Source organism: Acomys minous, assembly GCF_964271855.1.
Source record: "Acomys minous genome assembly, chromosome: 16".
NCBI lineage: Eukaryota > Metazoa > Chordata > Mammalia > Rodentia > Muridae > Acomys > Acomys minous.
The window spans coordinates 69,405,138-69,428,166 of NC_140498.1; the positions used below are offsets into that span (position 1 = coordinate 69,405,138).

At 53.1% G+C, this 23,029-nt stretch overlaps 1 protein-coding gene across 1 annotated transcript in view; it reads left to right on the top strand.

Annotated features, from left to right (window-relative positions):
- The first annotated feature begins 12,752 nt into the window (after positions 1-12,752).
- The window catches only part of MICALL2 (MICAL like 2), a 32,620-nt gene continuing 22,343 nt past the window's right edge, over positions 12,753-23,029 (top strand). The window contains exon 1 of the mRNA XM_084763589.1: positions 12,753-13,101. Within this exon, the coding sequence (XP_084619715.1) occupies positions 12,755-13,101 (347 nt within the window). The 5' untranslated portion in view covers positions 12,753-12,754. The remainder of the gene's footprint in view (positions 13,102-23,029) is intronic.

Consider the following 23,029-nt stretch of genomic DNA (forward strand, 5'->3'; position numbering starts at 1 on the left):
CATGCTCTTAATACAGCAGGGACCCAGGTCTTGGGGACATCAAGGGCCTATGTGGACTCAGCTCCCCGGAAATAGGTGCCTGGGAAGCGTTTTCTGCTACATCCAATAGCTGGGCTCCCATCCTCGCTTCTACCATCCGTCATACATAAGAGCTAGGGGGCAAGTGCGGGGTGCTCCTAGTGTAGGGAGACAGAAACTAGAGGCAGCAGGGCTCCCAGCCTGGTAGCTTGTGCCGAGGGCAGGGGTTTGTCCACACCCAGGGCTGAGACTCGATTCACAAGACAGACAGGGTCGTGGGCAACTCCAGGTCCTGGATGTGGGTGTGCAGTGTCACCAAGGCCACAGGGGGTCAGGGGTAGGGTAGAGGGGCTGGTGTGTCTCCAGGCTTGTTTGGCCTCAGGAGAGAAGCCTGAACGTTTAGCTTGATGTCAGTCTGGAATCCGCAGCAAGCTACGCTGTAGTCTCCCGTGGGCTGAACCTGGGGCTAGAAACCAAAGAGAGGTACCCAGAATGCCTAGGGTGTACTAGAAAGGCCTACCTTCGCAGAATCTTTCCAGTTTCCAGTTCTTTGCTTCTGCGCTCAGCTGTGTCTCCAAACTCCAAACTTTTCCTCCAGGAAGGCGTCTGCGCTGCACACTCCAGTGTGGCTTCATTTGCAGGCAGCCTCGGGTTCCATGCTCTCCCTTGCTCGGCACAGGGCTAGGAGATGGCCAGTGTCCGACTGGACGGCTTACGCAAGCCCCAACCCAAGGAGGGGGAGTGAGACCCAGCTTGGGGATGGGATGTAAACCTGGCTGCTGGAAGGGGTCCACGGCCTTGAACCTGAGCCCAGAGGGACTGCCGGTGCTCAGCTAAGGTCATCTCTAGCCCCCCTCTCTGGCCTCAGTTTCCCCTCATTGTGAAGGACACAAAGCTCAGGCTTTCCCACAAGGCCGCAGGATTGAGCAGAGCAGCTGTATCCATGACACGGTGGGGGGAGGGGTGGGGCCAGGTGAAGGGGCCTCTGCTGGACATGCTCACTGTATAAGGATGCTAATGTCCCAGGTGGCCAGGCTGGCTCTACGTGCACCAGGCTGGTGATGACCACAGTTCCTGGAGGACAGAAAGCCCAGTGTGTCCCCCCAACTCAGAGGGGGGCCACAGTGTGACCTGGCTGAGACAGAAGGGCAGACTTGCTGGGACTGGTCTGTGAGGGGGTGGCTGCTGAGCCTCTGGCAGTGAGGGGATGTTTGGTGGGATTAGGGTCTGTATAGTGTGAGGCGGCAACCAGGCCAGCCAAGGACAGGTGCACATGGGGCACAGAAGGCACCAGGGCCAGAGATCCCGGCACAGCCAGTGCCCCCGCTCCTGGCTTTGCCTCCTCCCCACCATCAAAATTCCAGTGTTTTGGGGGCACTTGGTGGACTATAGGACAGGCCTGTTCTGGGGCGGAGAATTGGGTCAGTGCCCTGCATTGGGGCAGCAGTAGGTTCCCCCCCAAGAGACCCCTAGCTTGGCCCCAGGGTCTTGCCAGCCCCCCCCCACCCCGCCCCAGCCTCTATCATTCTAAGGAGGAAGGGGAGATGGTTAGAGGCCAGTGTCCCAAGCCCGTCTGCTTCCCTGTGGCTCCTGGCTGGTGCCTAGACTTGGGGGTGTGGTGTTGTCATGGTGATAAACACACCTGCTTCCTCCTTGTTCACAAAAGAAAAAGCCTTCTGGTTTCACTTTCAGCTCTGGACGGCTGTGACCTTCACATGGGGAGAGAGTTCTGGTCTCACCCTCAGGGTCACCCCATAAGCATCCTGGGAGGCCCAGGGCACCCAATCATCTGCCTTGTAGGTAAGACCGAGGCATGGAGGCCCATGGGAGCTCAAGGTTGTACCTTGGGTGTGAGCACTTGAGAACGGGGAGGGTCTGGGGACTCGTGCCCCTTCCCATTTCTTCCTGAGGGCAGCCACAGACTCTGTCCCAGTTAGCCTGACCAGGTAGGCTACAGTCATGCCAAGTATCCAAAAGCAAGGCCATGCCTGGAGGACTCCCAGAGCTGCGGCCTCTTCTGTTCTGCATGAGGATCTGCTAGATGCACAGGCAGACAGGCAGGCTCAGGGAAGGCAGGTCCCAGCTTGCTCTTTTCAGCCCTGCACAGCCCTGTAGACCCAGCCATAGACTGGAAAGATCAGGTTCTCAGCTCTGGGTCTGCTTAGGCTCACCGGCCCAGCAGCTTCCTGGAAAGCCCGAGGAAGCAGCCTGTGGAAGGGACCTTAAGGGATAAAGATGAGCTTTTTTGGTTTTGTTTTTTGGCTTTTGGTTTTTTTGAGACAGTTTCTCTATGTAGCCTTGGATGTCCTGGACTTGCTGTGTAGACCAGGCTGGCTTCAAACTCACAAAGATCCTCCTGCCTCTGCCTCCCGAGTGCTGGGATTAAAGGCGTGCGCCACCACGCCTCCCCGGCGAAGAGGAGTTTTTTTTCCAGACAAGTTCTCCGATGCATTCATTTTCTGCTGGGAACATAGGCCTCTCGCTGACCCTGTTGGGCATTTGCACCCGGAGCATTCTGATTCCTGTAGTTCCAGGGAGGGAGACCAGGCCCCAGGGGAGAAGAAGGTCAGCTAGGAGCCACGCCTTTCTTGATATAGGAAGATGTCGTTCAGCAAGACTCAGCCCTGCTCACCCAGAGTCAGGGCCACTCCAGAGAGTGGGGCTGGCTCAAGGCACCAAACCCTCAGTAGAGGGGCCTCTAGCTGTCATCAGCGGCTCTGCACTCAGCTCCTGCATGGGCCACAAATCCTGGGAGGTTCTGGGGAAACAGTGCTTGGGTCCCTGGTCTTTTCATCCCTGGTGGCAGTCCAGCACCGGACTGGAGGGCTTTTGCGAAGACTCCTGGTGTGTGCCCCTCTGGGAGCTGAAGAGCCACCTAGGAGGGCAGGTAACCTTGGCGGTTGTTGGCCAGGTTGGCCTTGCTCTCCCCCCGGCTGGGCCCTCGGGCTCATTTTTGAGCTGCGGGGAGCCCGTGTGTTGGACACCAGCTCCTGGTGCTGTGTGACCAGAGAGGGAATGTGAAATAATTGGGCCACACAGCCAACAGCGCGGGCAGGTTCCCTCCATCCACGGTGCCCTCAGCACCGAAGTACTGTTTGCTGGGAGTGTGGAGGGCCGGGCCCAATTACAAGGGGTTCCTATCAATGGTATGAAGAGGATTAATAATGTATTTATAGCGCATCGTTGTGGTAGCCGAGAATGATCTATAAATGTGCGGTAAATGTTTTATAATGTTTTTGTAACCCGTTATAAATGATAAATGGGCCGACTCTAGATGCGGGATCAAATATTTATAACGCATCGTGCACGACGCTGGCCTGCAACAGTTCAGGAAAGCCATTAATAATAAAGTGAATGGAAATGTAAAAGTTACGGCATGCCCGGCAAAGCCATTTATAATGAAATGTAAAATTTGGCTGTTGGAAGCAGCCCATGGCCAAAGCTTGGGCTGTGGCCAGTTGTCTCCTATCTTCCGGAGGCCAAAAAAAAAAAAAAAAGTGACAAGGAATGTCCATAAGGCCACTCAAAGCTATTAATGGACCTACGGTAGCCAGTGCTCTTCCATGGGGCCTAATTAATTAGCTAGTGGGACTTCAAACAGGATTCACACAGCCTGTTCTTTCTCTCCCTCCTGCAGCCATAGGGACAGTGGCCTTGGGGGTTGGGAAAGAAGACGCCCTGTGGACACTCCGCATGAGATCAAGTGTGATACCTCCCTCCCCATATCCTCTCCCTGAGGAAGTCTTCCAGCATTCCGGACCCTCGTCCTGACAACGCACGTGCTAGTTAGTGTGCCTCTTGTGACACAGATTCAGCAGAGTCACGTCGGGAGCCTCTGGGCAGCATCCTGGTGTTAAGGGTTGGGACAGTTTCCTACGGGAACCAGCTCTGGGCCTTGCGGGTCTGTTTCCCTTGGAGCTGCTCAGTTTCTACCATCCTGGTGTACCCCCCCTCCCCCAGCCCTGCCCCCATGAGCGCCGTGCCAACCACTACCATTTTAGGGGCACAGCCGCCAGTTTTAGGTCTACAGGCCCCACCATGTGAGGCTACTCTCAGAGGCCAGAAGAGGGCGCCAGACCCTCTGGAGTCGGAGTCCTTGGTGGTTGTAAGCTACCAAATGTGGGTCCTCTGTGAGAGTAACAAGCACTCTGCAGTGGCGCCCTCTCTCCAACCCTCGTGCTTACTTTTGAAGTCACATGAAAGATACTTCCTTCTCTGTCCCTCCTGGGTCCCCAGCTCTGCCTCTGCTCCCTTAAGAGAATGTAAAAATGTAACATGCTGGGTGTGGTGGCACACACCTTAAATCCCAGCACTTGGGAGGCAGAGGCAGGTGGATCGCTGTGAGTTCGAGGCCAGCCTGGTCTACAGAGCGAGTCCAGGACAGCCAAGGCTACACCGAGAAACCTTGTCTTCAAAAACAAGAACAAAAACAAAAAAACAAAAATCAACAACAAACCCATGTAACACAGGTGGAAGCAGGAAGCAGGGAAACTGAGGCTGACCTGGAAGTTCTGCTTCAGGCCAGGGAGGCCACTCAGAACAAGGCACCGACTAGACTGACCAGATCTCCAAACGCTTTCTCACATTGAAAATGAGGCAGGGTTGGTCTTAGAACCTTGTTTTCTTCAGCCAGAGTGGGAAAAAAAAATAGGGTGTGAGAATGGCTGGATAGCCAGGGCAGGCCTGCTGTCCTCCCTAGCCCTCTCCCAAATGGCCCTCTGCTTCCCTCCCCAGGGCCTTTGCGTGTCTGGCTCTCTGGCTCTTCCTCCTCCTGAAGTGAGGCTGATGCACACATCCTTCAGGGCTCAGTTCTGATATCCTCTCCCCGAGACGTCTCCCAGCATTCCAGACCCTTGTCCTAACTACACGTGTGCTAGTGTGCCTCTTGTGACACAGGTCCAGCTGCAGTCCCAGCCACTTTGTCCCCAGAAGCCTTTGCTCTCTGGCCCTGTGGAATCACACCACACACACACACACACACACACACACACACACACACACACTTGCATACCACACACTATACACACATATAGACACACCACACACATACATACACATACAAACACACCACACCACACACACACATATACACTACACCACAGTACATCTCACACACACACACTACACACATGCTCACACACACACATGCATGGATGGTGCCACTGTGTTATTGACATGTGCTAGTAGCAAGGGCTTAACTTTTCCTAAGGGAGCCAAGCAGAGGGGGTGGTTTCACCAAAGCCCATGCCTGTCGCCATCTCTTGGTAAGGATTCAGTCACTAGCCTGGCATTTGGCGACACAGCAGGGAACCCACAGACAGCTTTCTCGGCCACAAGGGGCTGCTGTTACAACAAACTGGATGGAAAACAGTGAGGGGCACTTGGGGTCCAGTGCTAAGCAGGGGTGGTGGTGGGCTCTCAGCAAGAAGGTAATATTTGAACAAACAGCCAACAGGAGGCAGGGCCAATCAAGCCGGACATCCAGGGCAAAGGTCCTGAAGGTCCTGAGGCAGGAAAGCGGGGCTGCATCCCAGGCTCAGCTACAGAGGGGGTGTGGGGATGATGAAGGGACTGGGACAGAGCCCCAGTGCTCTGATGTACTCCCGGGAACAAGGATGGGACCAGAGATGGTGTGTCCAAAGAGAGAGAGGCACAGAAAGCCTGCTCCACTCTGCAGTTTCCATAGAAACCCAGGTGAGTACTAGGGGAGCCATGGTGGGAGGGCACGCAGCAGGGAGATTAGGGCCAGTGCTGAAGGCCAAACTCAAAGAGGTAGAGAGGAGAAGAGGCCAAGAGTCAGCCTGTCTGCCATTCAAGCAGCTGACCAGAGTGGCGGCCTCAGCTATGTATGGGTGTTTCTGGACCAGAGAATCAGGCGTTGAGTTTGAGCAACACTGAACTAGGGGGTGCCTAGAGCCATCTGGGATGTTGGGCTCAGGCCAGAGGCAGATGCCTGGGATTCATCAGGAAGAATGTGAGTTTAGGGAGCCAGAGAAGACTGCTTGGTAGTTAAGAGCACTTCCTGAGTGCGGGATGTGGTGGCGCACGCCTTTGGTCCAAGCACTCGGGAGGCAGAGGCAGAGGCAGGTAGATCCCTGTGAGTTTGAGGCCAGCCTGGTCTACAAAGTGAGTCCAGGGCAGCCAAGGCTACACAGAGGAACCCTGTCTTGAAAAACAAAGCAAAACAAAACAAAACAAAATAAACAAACAGAGGAGCACTTCCTGCTCTTGTTGAGGACTGTAGTTTGGTCCCCAGTATCAAGTCAGGAGGACTCACAACCAAGGTTCGTGACCTCAGCTCCAGGAGCTGCACTGCCCCTAGCATCTGTAGGCCCTGAACCGTGTGCACAAACTCACACACGGACATACACGTAATTTGTCTTCTTTTTGTTTTGTTTTGTTTTTTGAGACAAGGTTTCTATGTGCAACCCTGACTATCTTGGACTCACTTTTGTAGGCCAGGCTGGCCTCAAACTCACAGAAATTCGCCTTCCTCTGCCTCCTGGGTGCTGGGATTAACGGCTTACACCACCATGCCCAGCCTACATAATTTAAAAATGGTTAATTTTTGCTTGTTTGTTTTTTCAAGACAGGATCTAACTGTGAAGATCTGGCTGTCCTGGAACTTATGATGTAGACCAGGCTGGCCTCAAACTCACCAAGATCTGCTTGCCTCTGCCTCCCAAGTGCTGGCATTAAAGGTGTGTGCCACTATGCCCAGCTTTAAAAAATAAGTGTCAAGCTGGGCGTGGTGGTGCACGCCTTTAATCCCACATTCAGGAGGCAGAGGCAGGTGGATCCCTGTGAGTTCAAGTCCAGCCTGGTCTACAGAGTGAGTCCAGGACAGCCAGGGATACACACAGAGAAACTCTGTCTCAAAAACAACAACAGCCGGGTGTTGGTGGTGCACGCCTTTAATGCCAGCACTTGAGCGGCAGAGGCAAGCAGATCACTGTGAGTTTGAGGCCAGCCTGGTCTACAAAGCAAGTCCAGGACAGTCAAGGCTACACAGAGAAACCCTGATCTTGGAAAAACAAAGCAAAACAAAACAACAACAACAAAAATGTCAAAACAGCAACAACAAAAATCTCAAAACAACAACAACAACAACAACCCAGCAGCAAAAATAACAAAGCCAAAGTGTCCAACTAGAGCTGCTGATGGGTGCACACCTGTCATTCTAGCACTGAGGAGGCTGAGCCAGGAGTTTGAGACTAGCATGGTCTACACAGCGAGACCTTGACTCAAACATACAAAAGCCAACGAAAAGACATGTCATGAATTTCACCAAGAGCAAGAGAGGGAAGGCAACCAGGGTTCGGATAGAAAGGACTCCAGGGTGCAGCCAATGGCCTCGGGATCTGGCTGTAGCCTGTCCTCTGTAGCAGGATGGCCTCACATGAGTGACTGTGGAAGTGGTGGAACGTAACCTCAGGCAGCAGGTCCCTGGGCACACGGAGCAGGGACAGGGACAGTGTGGTCCAATGCTCTTTGTCTTGCTGTGGAGGGAGCAGGGAGGGGAGGGAGCGTACCTACTGTGTGGAGAAGGGAGAAGCCGCAGATGTGTGAGGGTGAAGGGAGGGGGCTACTTAGAAGGGCCTGGTTAGAGGGAGGCCTCAGAGCCCAGGGTGGTCACAGGTGACAAGCGGAGCCCATAGATTTGTGCTGGGACAAGAGGACAAGGCAGGAGCTCCCTGAGGGGTCCTCCAGAGACTCCCAATTTCTGAGTGTAATGACAGCTACAATGTAGTGGTATGACACACACACACACACACACACACACACACACACACACACACACACGCACGCACACGCTGTACACTGTACATCTCCAGAGACAGCCATGTGGCTGATCCTATGTGCGCCTCCAAACATGTCCCCATGACTCATCTCTGACTGCCTCCCCAAGGCTCTCCAGACTCAGCCTACTCACTCACAGGTGTGCCTGCCCATTCTCCCAACCCTTAGAAAAAGGCCACCAAGATATAAATCCTGCAAAAATGGTAACATGAGCACAGGGTCCAAGAGTCCCTGAGGATGTGGGGTACTCACCTTGGACATTGATGCAGTGGCATTGGGGGACACTTCTATCCCTTTAAAAGAAGTGTTTGTGTGCTTTTCCTACATGTATGTATATGTACTTTATAGATGTTTCTTCCAAGACTGAAACATCTCATCCTGCAAGGAAGTTCCTTAAGACAGAAGGTAAAAGCACTCTAAGCAGCTTCCAGAAGTTCCTGAAACTGATCAGATTCACTTGGGCACCCCCCCTTGCCCCCCCCCATCTTTCTGAGACAAGCTCAGCTGCAAAGATGATTCTCAGATTAGACCAGCTGTCTAGGAGAGGTGTTGGCCAACTGAGTCAACTTGAAAAGGACACTCTTCAGCCAGTTGGGCTGCCTGCAGGTTGTGCGCTGTGCTGCAGGTCCTCAGAGTTGGTGACCCATGCCCCACGCCAAGGTGTGCTTTGGTGATGCAGCTACCTTTGAGTCATTTCTGTTTCTGTAACTCCTCACCCATATCCTGCAACTAACCCCAACAAACCTCATCTGTTTACCAAATTGGACCTCGGTGGTATCCATACTTTGGTCTATTGTGGGCTCCCTGCACATGTGTTGTGTCTCCCCATGAAATCTTGTCACACAACAAATGCACACTGATGCCGGAAGAGGGCATTGGCTCCTCTGGCCCTGGAGTTACAGACAATTGTGAGTCACCATGTGGGTGCTGGGAATCAAACCCAAGTGTTCTGGAAGTGCTTAACCACTGAGCCATCCTTCTAACTCTTGTTAGTTTACACACTTAAAAGGTTAAATCCCCTGGAACTGGAGGTACAGGCAGCTGTGAGCCACCATGTGGATGTTGCACACATAACCTGGGTCCTCTGCAGGAGCACCCAGTGCTCTTAGCTTTAACCGCTGTGCTGTGGAAGTTCTTAATCTTTTTCCTGGAAATTGATCAGCCTTCTGCACGTTGTCCCTGTCTCTCTGGTCTCTGTTTCCCTCTTTCCTGTGCCTCTGTCTTTCTCTCTCTCACTGTTTCTGCCTCTCTGTGTCCCTCTGTGTCTCTGTCCCTCTCAGATTGGAATCAGCAAGTACCCTAAAGGGTCTAGACACCTCACTACCACCCAGGGGACCAGTGTGAGCCCATGACTCTGCATTCATTGAGAGTCTACTGTGTGCATGTTCCCTTGTGGGGGAAAAGTGATGCTTTCCTTTGCAGCAGGAGAAACTGAGGCTGAAAGTGGCTGGGAAGGAAGTGGGTTTGATACCCATTCTCCTGGCCTCCCAGGGCAGGTCAATAGTCTGTTACCCAAGATGGTGGCCATCACTGATGAACGCTGTCTTGGTGAACTCTAGGGCTGGGTACCACCAGGGCAGAGGTGACAGGGTGGGGAAAGGATTCTCAGACTGGGGCCAGAATTTGCGCTGGTGGTGGAGGCTTCCAGTTAGATTGGGGGAGGGGGGAGGGGGGAGGGGGGGGGAGTCACAAGCTATAGTGGGAGAATGAGGGCTGGAGAGGCAGGGGGGGGAGCAGAAAGGAACAGCCAGTGACTTCGGTGGCCCCGGGGAGCTGCACAGTGGGTTCTTAGAGAATACTCTGTGTGGTCAGCTGGGGGACCAAGGGCTAAAGGGAACACGGCAGGGTGTGGCTTGCAGAGGTCTGATAAGCAGGGCTGGCAGGTTCTCCTGGCTGATAAGGTTCCTGGACTTTACTTAGAGGAAAGTTGGCAAGAGAGGCTTCTGGGACATTTAAGGGGTTCTGCAAGGTAAACTAGGGTGGACTAAAGGGCTGGTGCCATTTTGGGGGAGAGACATGGGAAGGCTGGCAGTGGTGGAGAGATGGGGGGTGTTCTGGCTCTGGGGACTCTGGAAAGGCAGGTTCTGTGAGGTGCCGGCGGTGGCACCATTGGTGGCCCCAGGGGACTGTCACAAATGCTGTCCTCAAGCTACTGTGGTGGCAGGAGCTGGGGATAGGGAGTGTACAGAGGCTGGTCACGTGGTGACCCTGGAGATGATCTTAGAACTCAGACCCTGGCATGGCCCCTCTGCCTTCTGATCACCCTTTCTCCCAACTTCTTGGCAGTTGCCTTCCTTACCAGCTTTGCTGGTTCTTGTAACTGCTGCCCCAAGGGTCAGGAAAACCTGGTTCCGGGAGCAGGCTCCGACTGAACTGGGTGTGATGCTGCACTTTGTCCCTTTGATGAGAACCCTCAGGCAGGGCAGCTGCTTCCACTGGGCAAGGATTGGGGCTATAATCCCGGGCCACAGGCTTAGGCTCTCTTTCAGACAAAGCGCTTGCTGCCCACTCACAGGCCCCATAACTGCTGCCTGCACCCAGGTGCCTCCTTGAGGCCAGCCCACAGCTCGGGCATGGAAAACCTGTTTTCATTCCTTGTGGAGGGTATAAGGAAGCCACCTGACTCCAAGCCAGATGCTGCCTTTGGGAAAACACCAACCTTCCTAAAGGTCCTGCCTAGACAAGCCCTGGGGCCCAGTTCAGGGGTGTCATCTCACACTGCTGACATTATAGCTGCTTGTCTGGTGACGTAAAGATTCCTGATGAGGGGAACCATAGCCGGGTGGTGGGTGGTGGCACATGCTTTTAATCTCAGCACTCGGGAGGCAGAGGTAGGCGGATCTCTGTGAGTTCGAGGCCAGCCTGGTCTACAAAGTGAGTCCGGGATAGCCAAGGCTACACAGAGAAGCCCTGGCTCAGAAACAAATAAAGCAACAACCAAAACATAGAGGGCAGCCACCTGGCTCTAATTGGGGACCTGGGAGACATACTTTTCTTAATCACCCCTGGCTTCCACAGAGGCTTCAGGAAGAAAACAGACCTCCAACAAAAAAGCAGGAATCTGAGGCTGGAGAGATGGCTCAGAGGTTAAAAGCACTGACTGCTCTTCCAGAGGTCCTGGGTTTAATTCCCAGCAACTACATGGCAGCTTACTATTGTCTGTAATGTCGAGGTCTGACACTATTGCACAGACATGCATACATGTAGGCAACACACACACACACACACACACACACACACACACACACACACACACACACACACATATACAGAGGCAGGAAGCTAAAACTCTCCTGTCTCTCCACACCAGAGCTTTAGAGAGTCTCCCACAGCCTCAGTTTCCTCCTCTGTGGATGTAGAGGAGTTCTTCTGGTCGGCTTGGCACCCCTGAGGATGGAGGGAAACCAGACAATTTATTAATGTGTGAGTCAGGATCTCAGGCGGCCCACGTCAGCCTTGAACTTGGTATATATCCAAGGATGAGCTTGCTGTTTGGATCTTCAGCCTGGGGTTCCAGGCATGTGCTGCCATGCACAGTTGTATGCATGTGTGTACGGTGGGAAAGCACTCTGTGCACCAAGCTGCACCCCAGCTGCACCCCAGCCTCAAATCAGACAGCTGTGCACACCCTGGGACAAGGACTCTCCTTGTTCGAGGTTTCTAGTCTCTGCCTTCCCACTTGTTAAGTCCAGAGGCTGAACCAGGGAGATGGCAGTTCAACAGTTAGTTCAAGATCAGCCGTGGCAGCTTCAAGGATTAATAGAATCCTTTTCCTCCCTTCCCCCGCCTATTTATTTATTTATTTATTTGATTTGTGAGACAGGGTTTCTCTGGGTAATCTTAGCTGTCCTGAAACTCACTTTGTAGACCAGGCTGGCTTTGAACTCATCTGTCTGCATCTACCTCCTGAGTGCTGGGACTAAAGGTGTGTACCATCACAGGCGTGGCTTCTTTTTCTTCTCTCTCTCTCTCTCTCTCTCTCTCTCTCTCTCTCTCTCTCTCTCTCTCTCTCTCTCTCTCTCTCTCTCTCTCCCTCTCTCTCTCTCTCTCTAAGACAGGGTTTCTCTGTGTAACAGCCTGGCTGTCCAGGTCTCACTTTGTAGACCAGACTGGCTTCGAACTCACAGAGATCCTCCTGCATCTGCTGGGATTAAAGGCGTGCACCACTACTCCCAGCTTCTCTTTCTTTCTTTCTTTCCGCCTTTCTTTCTGTCTTTCTTTCTTTCTTTCTGTCTTTCTTTCTTTCTTAATAAAAGAAAACTGTCGTGGGTTTTGGCTAGAGAGATGGGTCAGTGGTTTAAGAGCACTTGCTGCTCTTCCAGAGGACCTGAGGTTTAATTTTCATCACCCACATGGCAGTACAAGAGGGGTACCAGGCACACAGATGGTGCACAGATAGACGTGCAGGGAAAGTCCCACACGCATAAAAAAGAATTCGAGGTTAAAAGGAAAAAGAAAGAAAACCATGGTTGGGGATGTAGTTCACTCAGCTGGTGGTGTGCTTGCCTGGCATGCAGGAAGCCCTGGATTCAGTCCCCAGCACAGCATAAACCAGGCGTGGTGTGGCGCACAAGCCTGTAATCCAAGCACTGAAGGTGGAGGCAGGAGAAACCAGAAGCGCAAGGTCATCTTTGCTTATATAATAAGTTAGAGGCCAGTCTCAGCTACAGAGGTCCCCTTCTCAAGGAAAACAAAAAAAAAAGAAAACCCCCGACGCCTCTGCTGGGAGTCACGGCTGTTGGCCAAGGCGGGAGTCGCCGCCCAAAGTACCCGGCCTCTGTTCTCCTAGTGCAGGGAAAGAGGGGGCGTGGTCTTGTATGGGCGTGTCTTTTGTGGAGCGTGGGTGTGGCCTAACCAAATTGGGGCGGGGTTGCAGGAACAGGAGCCTGTGTGGACCTTGGAGCTTGTGGACCAGGCCTCCAGCGGGCGTGGTCTCATGGGGGCGGCCCCAAGGAGGCGGGACCTCCAGGAGGCGGGACCGGCGACCTCACAGGCTGCTGCAGTGAAGGGCGCCGGTCTCCCTGCACTCTTTTCTTCCAGCCCGGCTGGTGGTCCGCGGGTCTGGGCCTCCTCGGTTTCTCGGGCCCCAAGCGGGGCCTGTGGCCAGCTTGTCGAGCCGCCGGCCCGTCCCGCCGCCCGCATGGCCGCCATCAAAGCCCTGCAAGAATGGTGCCGGCAGCAATGCGAGGGCTACCGGGACGTGAACATCACCAACATGACCACCTCGTTCCGCGATGGCCTGGCCTTCTGCGCTATCCTGCACCGACACCGGCCTGACCTTATGTGAGTGCTCTTTGACCCTTCTATCCCGCTCTGATGTGCCGCTGCAAACGGGAAACTGAGGTCACGCCTGCCCTGGATCCTGGTCAGAGTTTGGGGACACACCCCTCTCAGATGAGCCACCAGGGCAGGACAGAGACCTGTAGGCACAGCCCACTCGGTGGACCCCAAAGCTGCGGCAGTCAAGTGGCTTCTGTGCAGGCCACCAAGTGCAGTTGGGCCAGGGGCCAGGACATGGGCTGTCCAGCCGGCTTAGTCAGTGGTGACTCAGGGCAGCGTCCGCCTTCCCCTGGCTCCCTGAGAAAGGGCAAAGGAACAACAGTTCCTGGGGCGGGAGTTGGGGGGGGTGGCTTCTGAGACCCAGTACTGTCCTGAGGTTTGGCCCCAAAATCAGGGCCACTTGAGGCTTCTAGTGGGATTACTGCCCCTCCCCCAGCTTGCCCAGGCATCTTTGGGAAAGCAATCAAAGAGGGAGACCCATGCCTTTTAGCACCTTAGGGTGACAGGGGACAATGGAGACTGGACCACCGTCCCTGAAAGTCGCAGGAGAGGGCAGGAGATGGGGGTCTAAAGCCCTCTATAAAAAAAGAGTCTTGGCATAGGAAGTTGGGAAGCACACTGGCTCTGTCTTGTTGAGTGACCTTGGTCCACAGCTCCATCTGCTCTATCAGTCAGTTATTCACTTAGCAAACTCTTTGTCAGACTGTCTGTTACAGGGACCTAAGTTAGGTTGGTGACCGGAGTCCTGGAATGGGACAAGATCACCTACAGCCCAAGCTCTTCTGAGAAAAGCATTGATCGTCCTGAGACATGACAGCTAGAGCCAGAGTGGCTGGTCTGGGGGTGTTTTCCTGGGAAGTCTTGAGGCTGAGTGAAGCTCGAGGCTTCTTGCTGTGCAGACAGGGAAAGTCACACACACACACACACACACACACACACACACACACACACACACACTTGTGTTCAGGTTACACAGCATATCAGGCAGAGCCGGGCCTGTTATATCCAGCTCCCTTGTGCCCAGCTTTCTCTGCTCAGGAAGTGGGAATCTTGAGCAAGAAGTAGTGTTTTGCCCTGTGGTTGTGAAATATGCCGCCCCCCTTCCCCCCCCGAGCTGCTTGGGGGAAGCCCCATGGCAGGAGCCTCAGTCACTCTCAGGGAGATGGGATGCTGTGAGCTCAGTGGGCCATCAGTCGTATGTAAAGTAGGAAGCTGAGCTCCGATGGATGCTGTGCCAGGGATGTGGACCTTAGAAGACAGACTTGGAATGGGCATGTGGGTAGCCAGGTCTCTCCAGATGGTGCAGGGGGTGGGGGCGGGATGCTGATCCAGAGCACAGAGCCTAGATGAGACCTATGTGACAAGTCTTCAAATGGAGATGATGGTCTTGGCGCTGGCTGGCATAGCACCCTCCGTTGGTAACTAGACAGGGCCTTTGCAGACACACAGGGTTTCCACCTGCTCTGAGGCAGGGGGATAGTCCCCACAGAGGAGGAGGGGTGTACAAGCAGAGGGGTGTGTTGGTTCATGCTTGTATGCGTGCTTGTGTGTGCATCTACGTGCTGGCATGAGCGAGTGTCAAATATTTGCTCGTATAACTGACAGTTCCTCAGAGCCTGCTGTGTACTGTGTAAGATCACCTCAGCCCCCAAAGTGAAGGGAGCAACTTCCTGGCCTCAGAGACAGAAGTTCAAGGTGATGACAGGGAACCAAGAGGCTGTGACAGGAAGGAGGCTGGAGGAAGAGGCGCCTGCCTGCTCAGCTCCACTCTGGGCGGGTTATCTCACACACTGCTGACTTCCTTGTTGGCTTTCCCAGCCGGACTGAGAGCCGGAGATGATGGGGAGTCTCTTTAGTTTAGTTAATGCCATATAAAAGCCTGGAGGTGGGGGCTGGAGCGATGGCTCCGTAGTTAAGAGCATTGGCTGCTCTTCCAAAGGTCCTGAGTTCAATTCCCAGCAACTACATGGTGGCTCACAACCATCTGTAATGAGATCTGGGGCTCTCTTCTGTGGTGCATGCTCACATACAGACAGAATACTGTGCTCAGGCCTTTAACCCTAGCATTGAGGAGGCAGAGGCAGGAGTTCAAGGCCAGTCTGGTGTATAGAGTGAGTTCAGGACAGCCAGGGCTATTATTACACAAAGAAACTGTGTCTCGATAAACCAAACCAGCCTTGTTTGTTTGTTTGTTTGTTTTTCAAGACAGGGTTTCTCTGTGTAGCTTTGACTATCCTGGACTAACTTGGTAGACCAGACTGGCCTCGAACTCACAGCGATCCGCCTGTCTCTGCCTTCCGAGTGCTGGGATTAAAGGCAATGCGCTACCACGCCCGGCTCCAAACCAGCCTTTAATCCCAGCACTTGGGAGGCAGAGGCAGGTGGATCTTTGTGAGTTTGAGGCCAGCCTGGTCTACAAGTGAGTCCAGGATAGCCAAGGCTACACAGAGAAACCTTGTCTTGAAAAACAAAACAAAACAAACAAAAAAAAAAAAAAAAAAAAAAAGAAAGAAAGAAAAAGAAAAAGAAAGAAAGAAAAGAAAAGAAAAGAAAAATCAAACAAAACCTGAAGGTGGCTTGTCTAGGGTCCTCCAGATAAGACCATGCTGCTGGGGTTGAGCAGTTGTGGTGGAAGCCTGGCAGGCACCTCTGTGCATTTGGACAGGGTTTGGAGGTGACAGAGCTAAGGAGTTCAGGGATGGAGACATGAGGCAAGCGACAACCTAGAGCTTCCAGAAGCTGGGAAAGATTAGGATCCTCCCCTGGAGGGGGTATGACCCTTCTCTGCCTTGACACTGGATATCTGGCCTCTGGGAATGTGAGGACACGTAATCCTAGGTGCGGCCATGTGCAACAGCGTAGGTGGAGAAGCAGTGGAGATTTTGGCAGGACCTGCAGCGGCTGATGTGTTTATAAAGCGGCGGCTCTCTCAGCCTGTGGATTGTGTCACCCCTTTGGGGTCAAATGACCCTTTCACAGGGGTCGCCTAAGACCATGAAAAAACGCAGATATTTACATTATGATTTGTAAGAGTAGCAAAATTACAGTTATGAAGTAGCAACGAAAATAATGTTATGGTTGAGGGTCACCGCAACGTGAGGAACTGTATTAAAGAGTCGTGGCGTCAGGAAAGTTGAGAACCAGTGCGCTAAAGTGTGGCTGAGTGCTGGAGGAGGGGCTTCCGCCATCTGAAGCTAAGCATTAAAACCCCCAGCGTGGGCTGGTGAGAGGTGGCTCGGTGGGTCGAGGGGCTTTGCCGCCAAGCCCGGTGACCTGCCTTGGATCTGCAGGACTCACGTGATGGGGGGAGAACGGCAACTCCCAAAAGTTGTCATTTTTACCTGCACGTGTGCACAGTGTCTTATGCAGTGTTTTATGCCCCCAGCCTGTGTCCTGCCATGGTCTGGCCTAGGTGGTGAGTGGAGGTGGGGGTGGGGGTGAGTGTCTCACTACAAAGCTGGGGAGGAAAAGTGCAACGGACCACAGGTACACAGGGGGTGTCCTCTCTGAGAAGCCCGGAGGTCAGATCTTGGCAGGGTTGGGAGGGCAGGTCCTGGCACCCCAGTGCTCTGCTCCACTTCTCCCTCCCCTGAAGACCCTTTGGCAGCAGGAAGGTGGACATCCGGTCTCCTTGTCCTTAGCTTTGCCACCAGGAAGTCCTTCCCTTTGTCTGACCTCAGAGGTTCCTCCTGCCTGCTGAGTATGCTTCCTGTGGCCCTTGGTAGAGCGCAGCTGTAAGGGAGCAAGCCTGGGCATGGAGCCAGCCAGGTGGGGCCAGGCCGCAGGCGGTGAGTTCACGTGTGCTGTGTCCCTGTCCCTCCCACATGGCTAGGCCCACGGGACTGAGGAAATAGACTTAACCAGTGACGCCACCTGAGCCAGCCCCCTGCCTCATACCACGTGCTCTGCCTCAGAGCCTGGATTTTCCAGAGTTTATAGGTGCCTGCCCACAAGGACCATTTCTGCAATGAGGCCACCTTGAAGCCACTAGGTGAGAGCTGGCTGCCACCCAGCACAGCAGCCCAGCCCACTTCACCTCTGGCTAGCAGCCCTGCCCAAAGTAGGGAGCCGCAATGTGGCTGGCATCCCTTTGAGCCTTACCATGAGCAGCCATAGGGTTCTAGTTGGGTCATGGTGCCAGAGGCATTGTATCCTGTGTGTATGAGCCAAGGGGAGCGGTGCCTTTACCTGATTCCGATGAGCTGTCTTGCCCCCCCCTCATTTGTTGTTGTTGGTTTTTTGTTGTTGTTGTTTTCGTTTTTTGTTGTTGTTGTTTTTCAAGATAGGGTTTCTCTGTGTTCTGGATCTCACTTTGTTGAACAGGCTGGCCTCGAACTCAGAAATACCTGCTTGCCTCTGCCTTCCAAACGCTGGGACTAAAGACATGTGCCACCATGCCCAGCATATCCAGGCTCTCTCTCTCTCTCTCTCTCTCTCTCTCTCTCTCTCTCTCTCTCTCTCTCTCTCTCCCTTTCCCTCCATTCATCCCTCCTTCTTTCTTTCTTTTTGAGACAGAGGGACTCATTATATCTCTCTAAGGCCAGGAACTCACTATGTTGACCAGGCTGGCCTTGGCCTTGAACTCATTATGTTTCCAAGGATGGCCTTGAACTTGTGATCCTCCTGCCTGCAACTCCTGAGTGGTGGGATTACAGGTGTGCACCACAATGCACAATTTATGCAGTTGCTGGGGATGGGCAGAACCCGGGGCTTTGTGCATTCTAAGCAAGTACCCTGCTGCCAACCGAGCCCCATGTCATGCCAAGCCCCAGTATTGGGGTTCTATTCTTTACTTGGATCTTATTATATAGTCCAGGCTGGTCTAGAACTCACTGCATATAGCCCAGAGTGGCTCAAATTTGAGACCGTCCCCCTGCCTTAGACAATGGGTGCTTGGGACGCTTCTAGCTCTTGGTCATTGGTGGGGTGACCTGAAGGTCCCCGAGGCCCCTACAGCTCTGGAGGCTAGTGTCAAGGCCACCACTGGAAATAGCAGGTGGCTGAAGCAGCTTTCGCAGGGACTTCCTTGGGTGGGTGCCTCTGACTCTCCTTGTCAGGAGTTTCACAGGGTGTGCTCTGTCCTAAAGCTCCCTTGGCCAGAGCTGAGACTGGAGCAGGCAAGGCCAGCTGAGCTTCCCTCCCACACGGGCTGTGGCCAGCAGGAAGCTTCTTGGGCATAGAGGCCTTCTGTTCTCCAGCCTGAGGCCGGCTGCCCAGACCCCTGCCACTGCCTTCCGGCTAAAAAAAATGGTCCAGGACAGTGGGAGGGGGCTGCTGCCCTCCCAAGAGACAACTCAGGCTGGCGCTGGCCTTCCAGAGGCCTTGTTCCCTGTGCCTGGTCCCCAGATATCCCGCCTGGTCTCTCCACACCCCCACCATTATCCTGCTTGCTTCCCTTAAGACCTGAGCCCCTCTCTCCACTTTGGAGCTGCAGGCCTCTCTCTAAGAGAGCTGTCTCTTTTCTCTGCCTTCTTGCCAGTGGAATTAACCCCAGATGTGCTGAGTTTGCCTAGAGATAACGCGGGGCTGGGAATTCCTTTCCCAGCCTGGTGCCTACCCCTGCATAGTTGAGTTTTCCTCCAGGAAATTCAAGAACATGAAGTCAGCCATAGGGGAATTTAGAGGCGGGGTGGGGCTATTCCCAAGGGGTCCCCTGAGGTGCCGGGGGTGTGTGTGGGGAGGGCGAATGGAGGTTGGCTTCCGTCACAGCCAAAGCTCACAGGGCTAGGAGGGTCATTGTGTTTGATGGGTGGTGGCGGGGTTAGGCTCAGGCTATTCCGTCATCCATATACTGGTGGGTGTCTCTTTCCTCCATATTGTCATTTACTCTGTGATGGAATGGAATACCAAAGGAGCTGGGGAGGTGGCATAGTCACTAAAGTGCTTGCCTTGGAAACACAAGGACCCAGTTCAATCTCCAGCATCCATACACAGAAGCCAGAGACAGGGGTGTGCACTTCTAATCCAGTGCCGGGGGAGGTGGAGATGGGAGCATCCTAGGACTTGCTGGCTAACCAGCCTATTCTAATTGGTAAACTCCAGGCCCCAATGAGATACCCTGTCTCAAAAAATGGGATCAACATGACACCCAAGGTTAAGGTCTGGCCTTAACATTCATTCATGCACGCACATGAACACCCGCCCTCCCCCACCCCCAACAAACACGAAATAAAGGAAAGAAAGAAAACAAAAGAGAGGTAAGAGAATGCCAGCAAAACCTTACTTAAGATGTCCTGAGCAAGCTGGGCGTGATGGCGCATGCCTTTAATCCCAGCACTCGGGAGGCAGAGGCAGGTGTATCTTTATGAGTTCGAGGCCAGCCTGGTCTACAAAGTGAGTCCAGGACAGTCAAAGCTACACAGAGAAACCCTGTGTCGAACAACAAAACAACAACAACAACAACAACAACAACAAATGTCCTGAGCAAAGGAATGTAACAAACATGGCGTTGCACACCTGTGGCCCCAGGCTGAGGCAGGATGATTTCAAGTTCCAGGTTGGTCTGGGTGGCATAGTAAGTTCCAAGCTGGCCTGAGCTGTGGGTTCCAGGAGACCCAGTCTCAGTGAATGTGAGGCTGACAGCTGGGGCATGTAGCTTTGTAATAGATGTCAGCACTGTGTAAGGCCCTAGGTTCGAACCCTAGTACTGGAAAAAAATAAATAAAAAATTAAGTTGGAGGTTTAAGATAGACATATGGAGCCGGCCATAGTGCGCACACCTTTAATCCCAGCACTCAGGGAGGCAGAGGCAGGGGAATCTCGGTGTGGTCAAGGCCAGCATGGTCTACAAAGTGAGTCCAGGACAGCCCTTACACAGAGAAAGCCTGTCTTGAAAAACAAAAACAAAGCCTTTAAAACAAAAAGCATGCCTTTAATCCCAGCACTGGGGAGGCAGAGGCAGGCAGATCACTGTGAGTTCAAGGCCAGTCTGGTCTACAAAGCAAGTCCAGAACAGCCAAGGCTACAGAGAGACCCTGTCTTGAAAAACCAAAACCAAAACCAAAATAAACAAACAAACAAAAACAAAAAAGAAAAGAAAAGAAAAACCAACAACAAAAAAGATGCACACATGGGCAGGGCCTATTTTTTCAGAGGTTGTGGAGACAGGGCCTGCTCATCTCTGCTGGCTTGTGTATAGCACGCTGTGGTCTCTCATGTCCTCACACCTCCTGCCTCTGTGTATATCTCTGTCCAAGTCCCTCAGAGCGGGGACACCAGCACGTCAGGTCAGGCTACCCTAATGACCCCACGTTCACTTGACCACATCTATGATGTCCCTGTCTCCAAGTTCAGTTATACTGGGAGGAACTAAGTAAGTGTGTGCTTGCCTCTGCACATGTGTGTGCTTTATATGTGTGTGCACGAGTGCATGTACAAGGCAAGCATTGCTCCTTGGGTGCCGTCTACCTTGTTTTCATTTCTTTTTGAATCTTGTAAAAAGAATTTTTATTTTACGTGTATGAGTGTTTTGGATGCATGGATGTCTGTGTACTGTGTGCATGCCTGATGCCCCTGGAAGTCAGAAGAGGCATGGGATTGCCCCGGAACTGAACTTGAAGATAGATGATTGTGACCCACCATGTGGGCGCCAAGAACCAAACTGGTCCTTTGTTAGAGCAATGGGTGCTCTCAACCACTGAGCCATCTGTCCAGCCCTGCCTTCTTTCTGAGACAGAGTCTCTCACTGGCCTGGAGCCCAGCAAATAAGCTAGACTGGTCGACCAGAAAGCCCCAGAAATCCTCCTGTCTCCACCTGCCTGGCACTGGAGTTTGCACCACCACATCTGGCTCTCTACACGGGCGCTGCCGCTTGAACTCAGGTCCACATGCTCTGCAAGCAAAGGCATTCACAGCTGTGCCATCTCTGGAGACTCCCCCCTCCCCCACCCCGCCTCGTGCCTCCTCCAGTGTAACTTTGGAGAGAGCAACACTGGCAGTTTAGCAGCCCGCTTCAGGAACTCCACCACACAAGGCTTCTTTGCCTGTCTCAGTACCGTATTTTTTGGACTATAAGACGCACCTGACCATAAGACCCCAGTTTTTAGAGCAGTAAGACAAGAAAACCAATGAAAACAACAATCGGACCCATAAGGCGCACCCTAACTCCCTCCCCCCCCCACTTTTGGGGGGAAGTGTGTCATATAGTCCAAAAAATATGGTATATAGAGATGGATGACAGAGAAAGAGGAGTTCATCAGTCTGTCTTCCAGGTGCTGACTTGAGCTTTGGTTTCCTTAGAGGAAGAATTAGGGCAGAGGTGAGAGGCCTGTAGCTAAGCAGTCCCGGCCAAGGTGGAGTCTGGTTAGTCACTTCAGCTCTGGCTCTGCAGGATGGTCTGACGTTCTCATTGCTCTGGGGCCGAACTGGTTCCTGGGATGGCGTTGGTGTCAGTGTTGGTGTGATTGCTCCCACTCCAGGGTGCAGCTTAGCCATCGTTATCACGGGCAGCTCTTCTCATGGGGGGGTGGGGGGAGGGCAGTGTCTATCCTGTGACACTCAGCTGTTTCCAGAACGCAAGAAGAAGACTGTAGGTTTCAGGCAATGGCTGTAGACCAGTGGCTCTCAGCCTTTCTAACGCTGTGACGCTTTAATACGGCTCCTCATGTTGCGGTGAGCCCCAACCATAAAATTATTTTGTTGTCACCTCCTAACCGTAATTTTGCTACTGTTATGGATTGTAATGTAAATATCCAGTATGCAGGATTTCTGATTTGCAATTCCCAAAGGGGTTGGTGACCCACATGTTGAGAACCATTGATGTAGACCTTCAGGTGGCTTTCGGGGGTCTGGAAGTTGACAGTAGATGCCTTGGGTTTTGTGTCTTCGGCATGGTATGGAGAGGCGATAATTATCCTCAGATGTCAGACAGAGCCGTCTGGAGCTGTGGCCCAGAGGAAAGGAGATGACGAAGAGGTCAGGTGGAGCTGCCGGGTCTCCTGCTCGTGCTTACCTCACGGGCCTGAGGGAGGAGTCAGTGCTTTTTGGCAAAAGCAGCTTCCAGGGTGTGGCATGGTGGCATATGCTGGTTATCCCAGCGCTGAGGAGGTAGGGGTGGGAGGATCTGAAGTGTAAGGCCATCCTTGGCTACTGTCTTCATTAGGGTTTCTGTTGCTGTGATTAAAAACACCAGTGACCAAGCCAGGCATGGTGGCGCACACCTGTAATTCCAGAGGCAGAGGCAGGCGGGTCGCTGCGAGTTTGAGGCTAACCTGGTCCACAGAGCAAGTCCAGGACAGCCAAGGCTAACACAGAGAGACCTTGTCTTGAAAAAAAAAACAACCCCCCCAAGAAAACCCCAAAAAAACAACAACAAAAAACCCCCAACCAACCAACAACCAAAACCCCCATAAAAATCCGACCATGACCAGTTTGAGGCGGTGTCTTAGTCCGTGTTCTTTTGCTGTGAAGAGACACCGTGACCACAGCATCTTTTATAAAGGAAAACATTTCATTGGGGCTGGCTTCCAGTTTAGGGGTTTAGTCCATTGTCAGCATAGGGGAAGTGTGGCGGCCTGCAGGCAGACATGGTGCTGAAGGAACTGAGAGTTCTCCATCTGGATCCACAGGCACTAAGAGAGAGAGAGAGACACTGGGCCTGGCTTGCCCATTTGAAACCCCAAAGCCCATCCCCCAAGTGATGCCCTTCCTCCAACAAGGGCACGCCTCCTAATCCCTGTCGAGTAGTGTCTCTCCCTCCCCAGTGTCCAAGCATTCAACTATATGTCCTATAGGAGACACTCCTATTCAAATCACCACAGGAGGAAAGGGTTTATTTGTCTTACACTTTGCGTTCACACTGTGTCTTTGGGGGAAGTCAAGGCAGGAACTTAATGCAGGAGATAGAAACTGAAGCCGAAACCGTGGAGGAGTGTAGCTGACTGCCTTGCTCTCATAACTTAACTCAGCCTGCTTCCCCCCTCTACCCCCCACT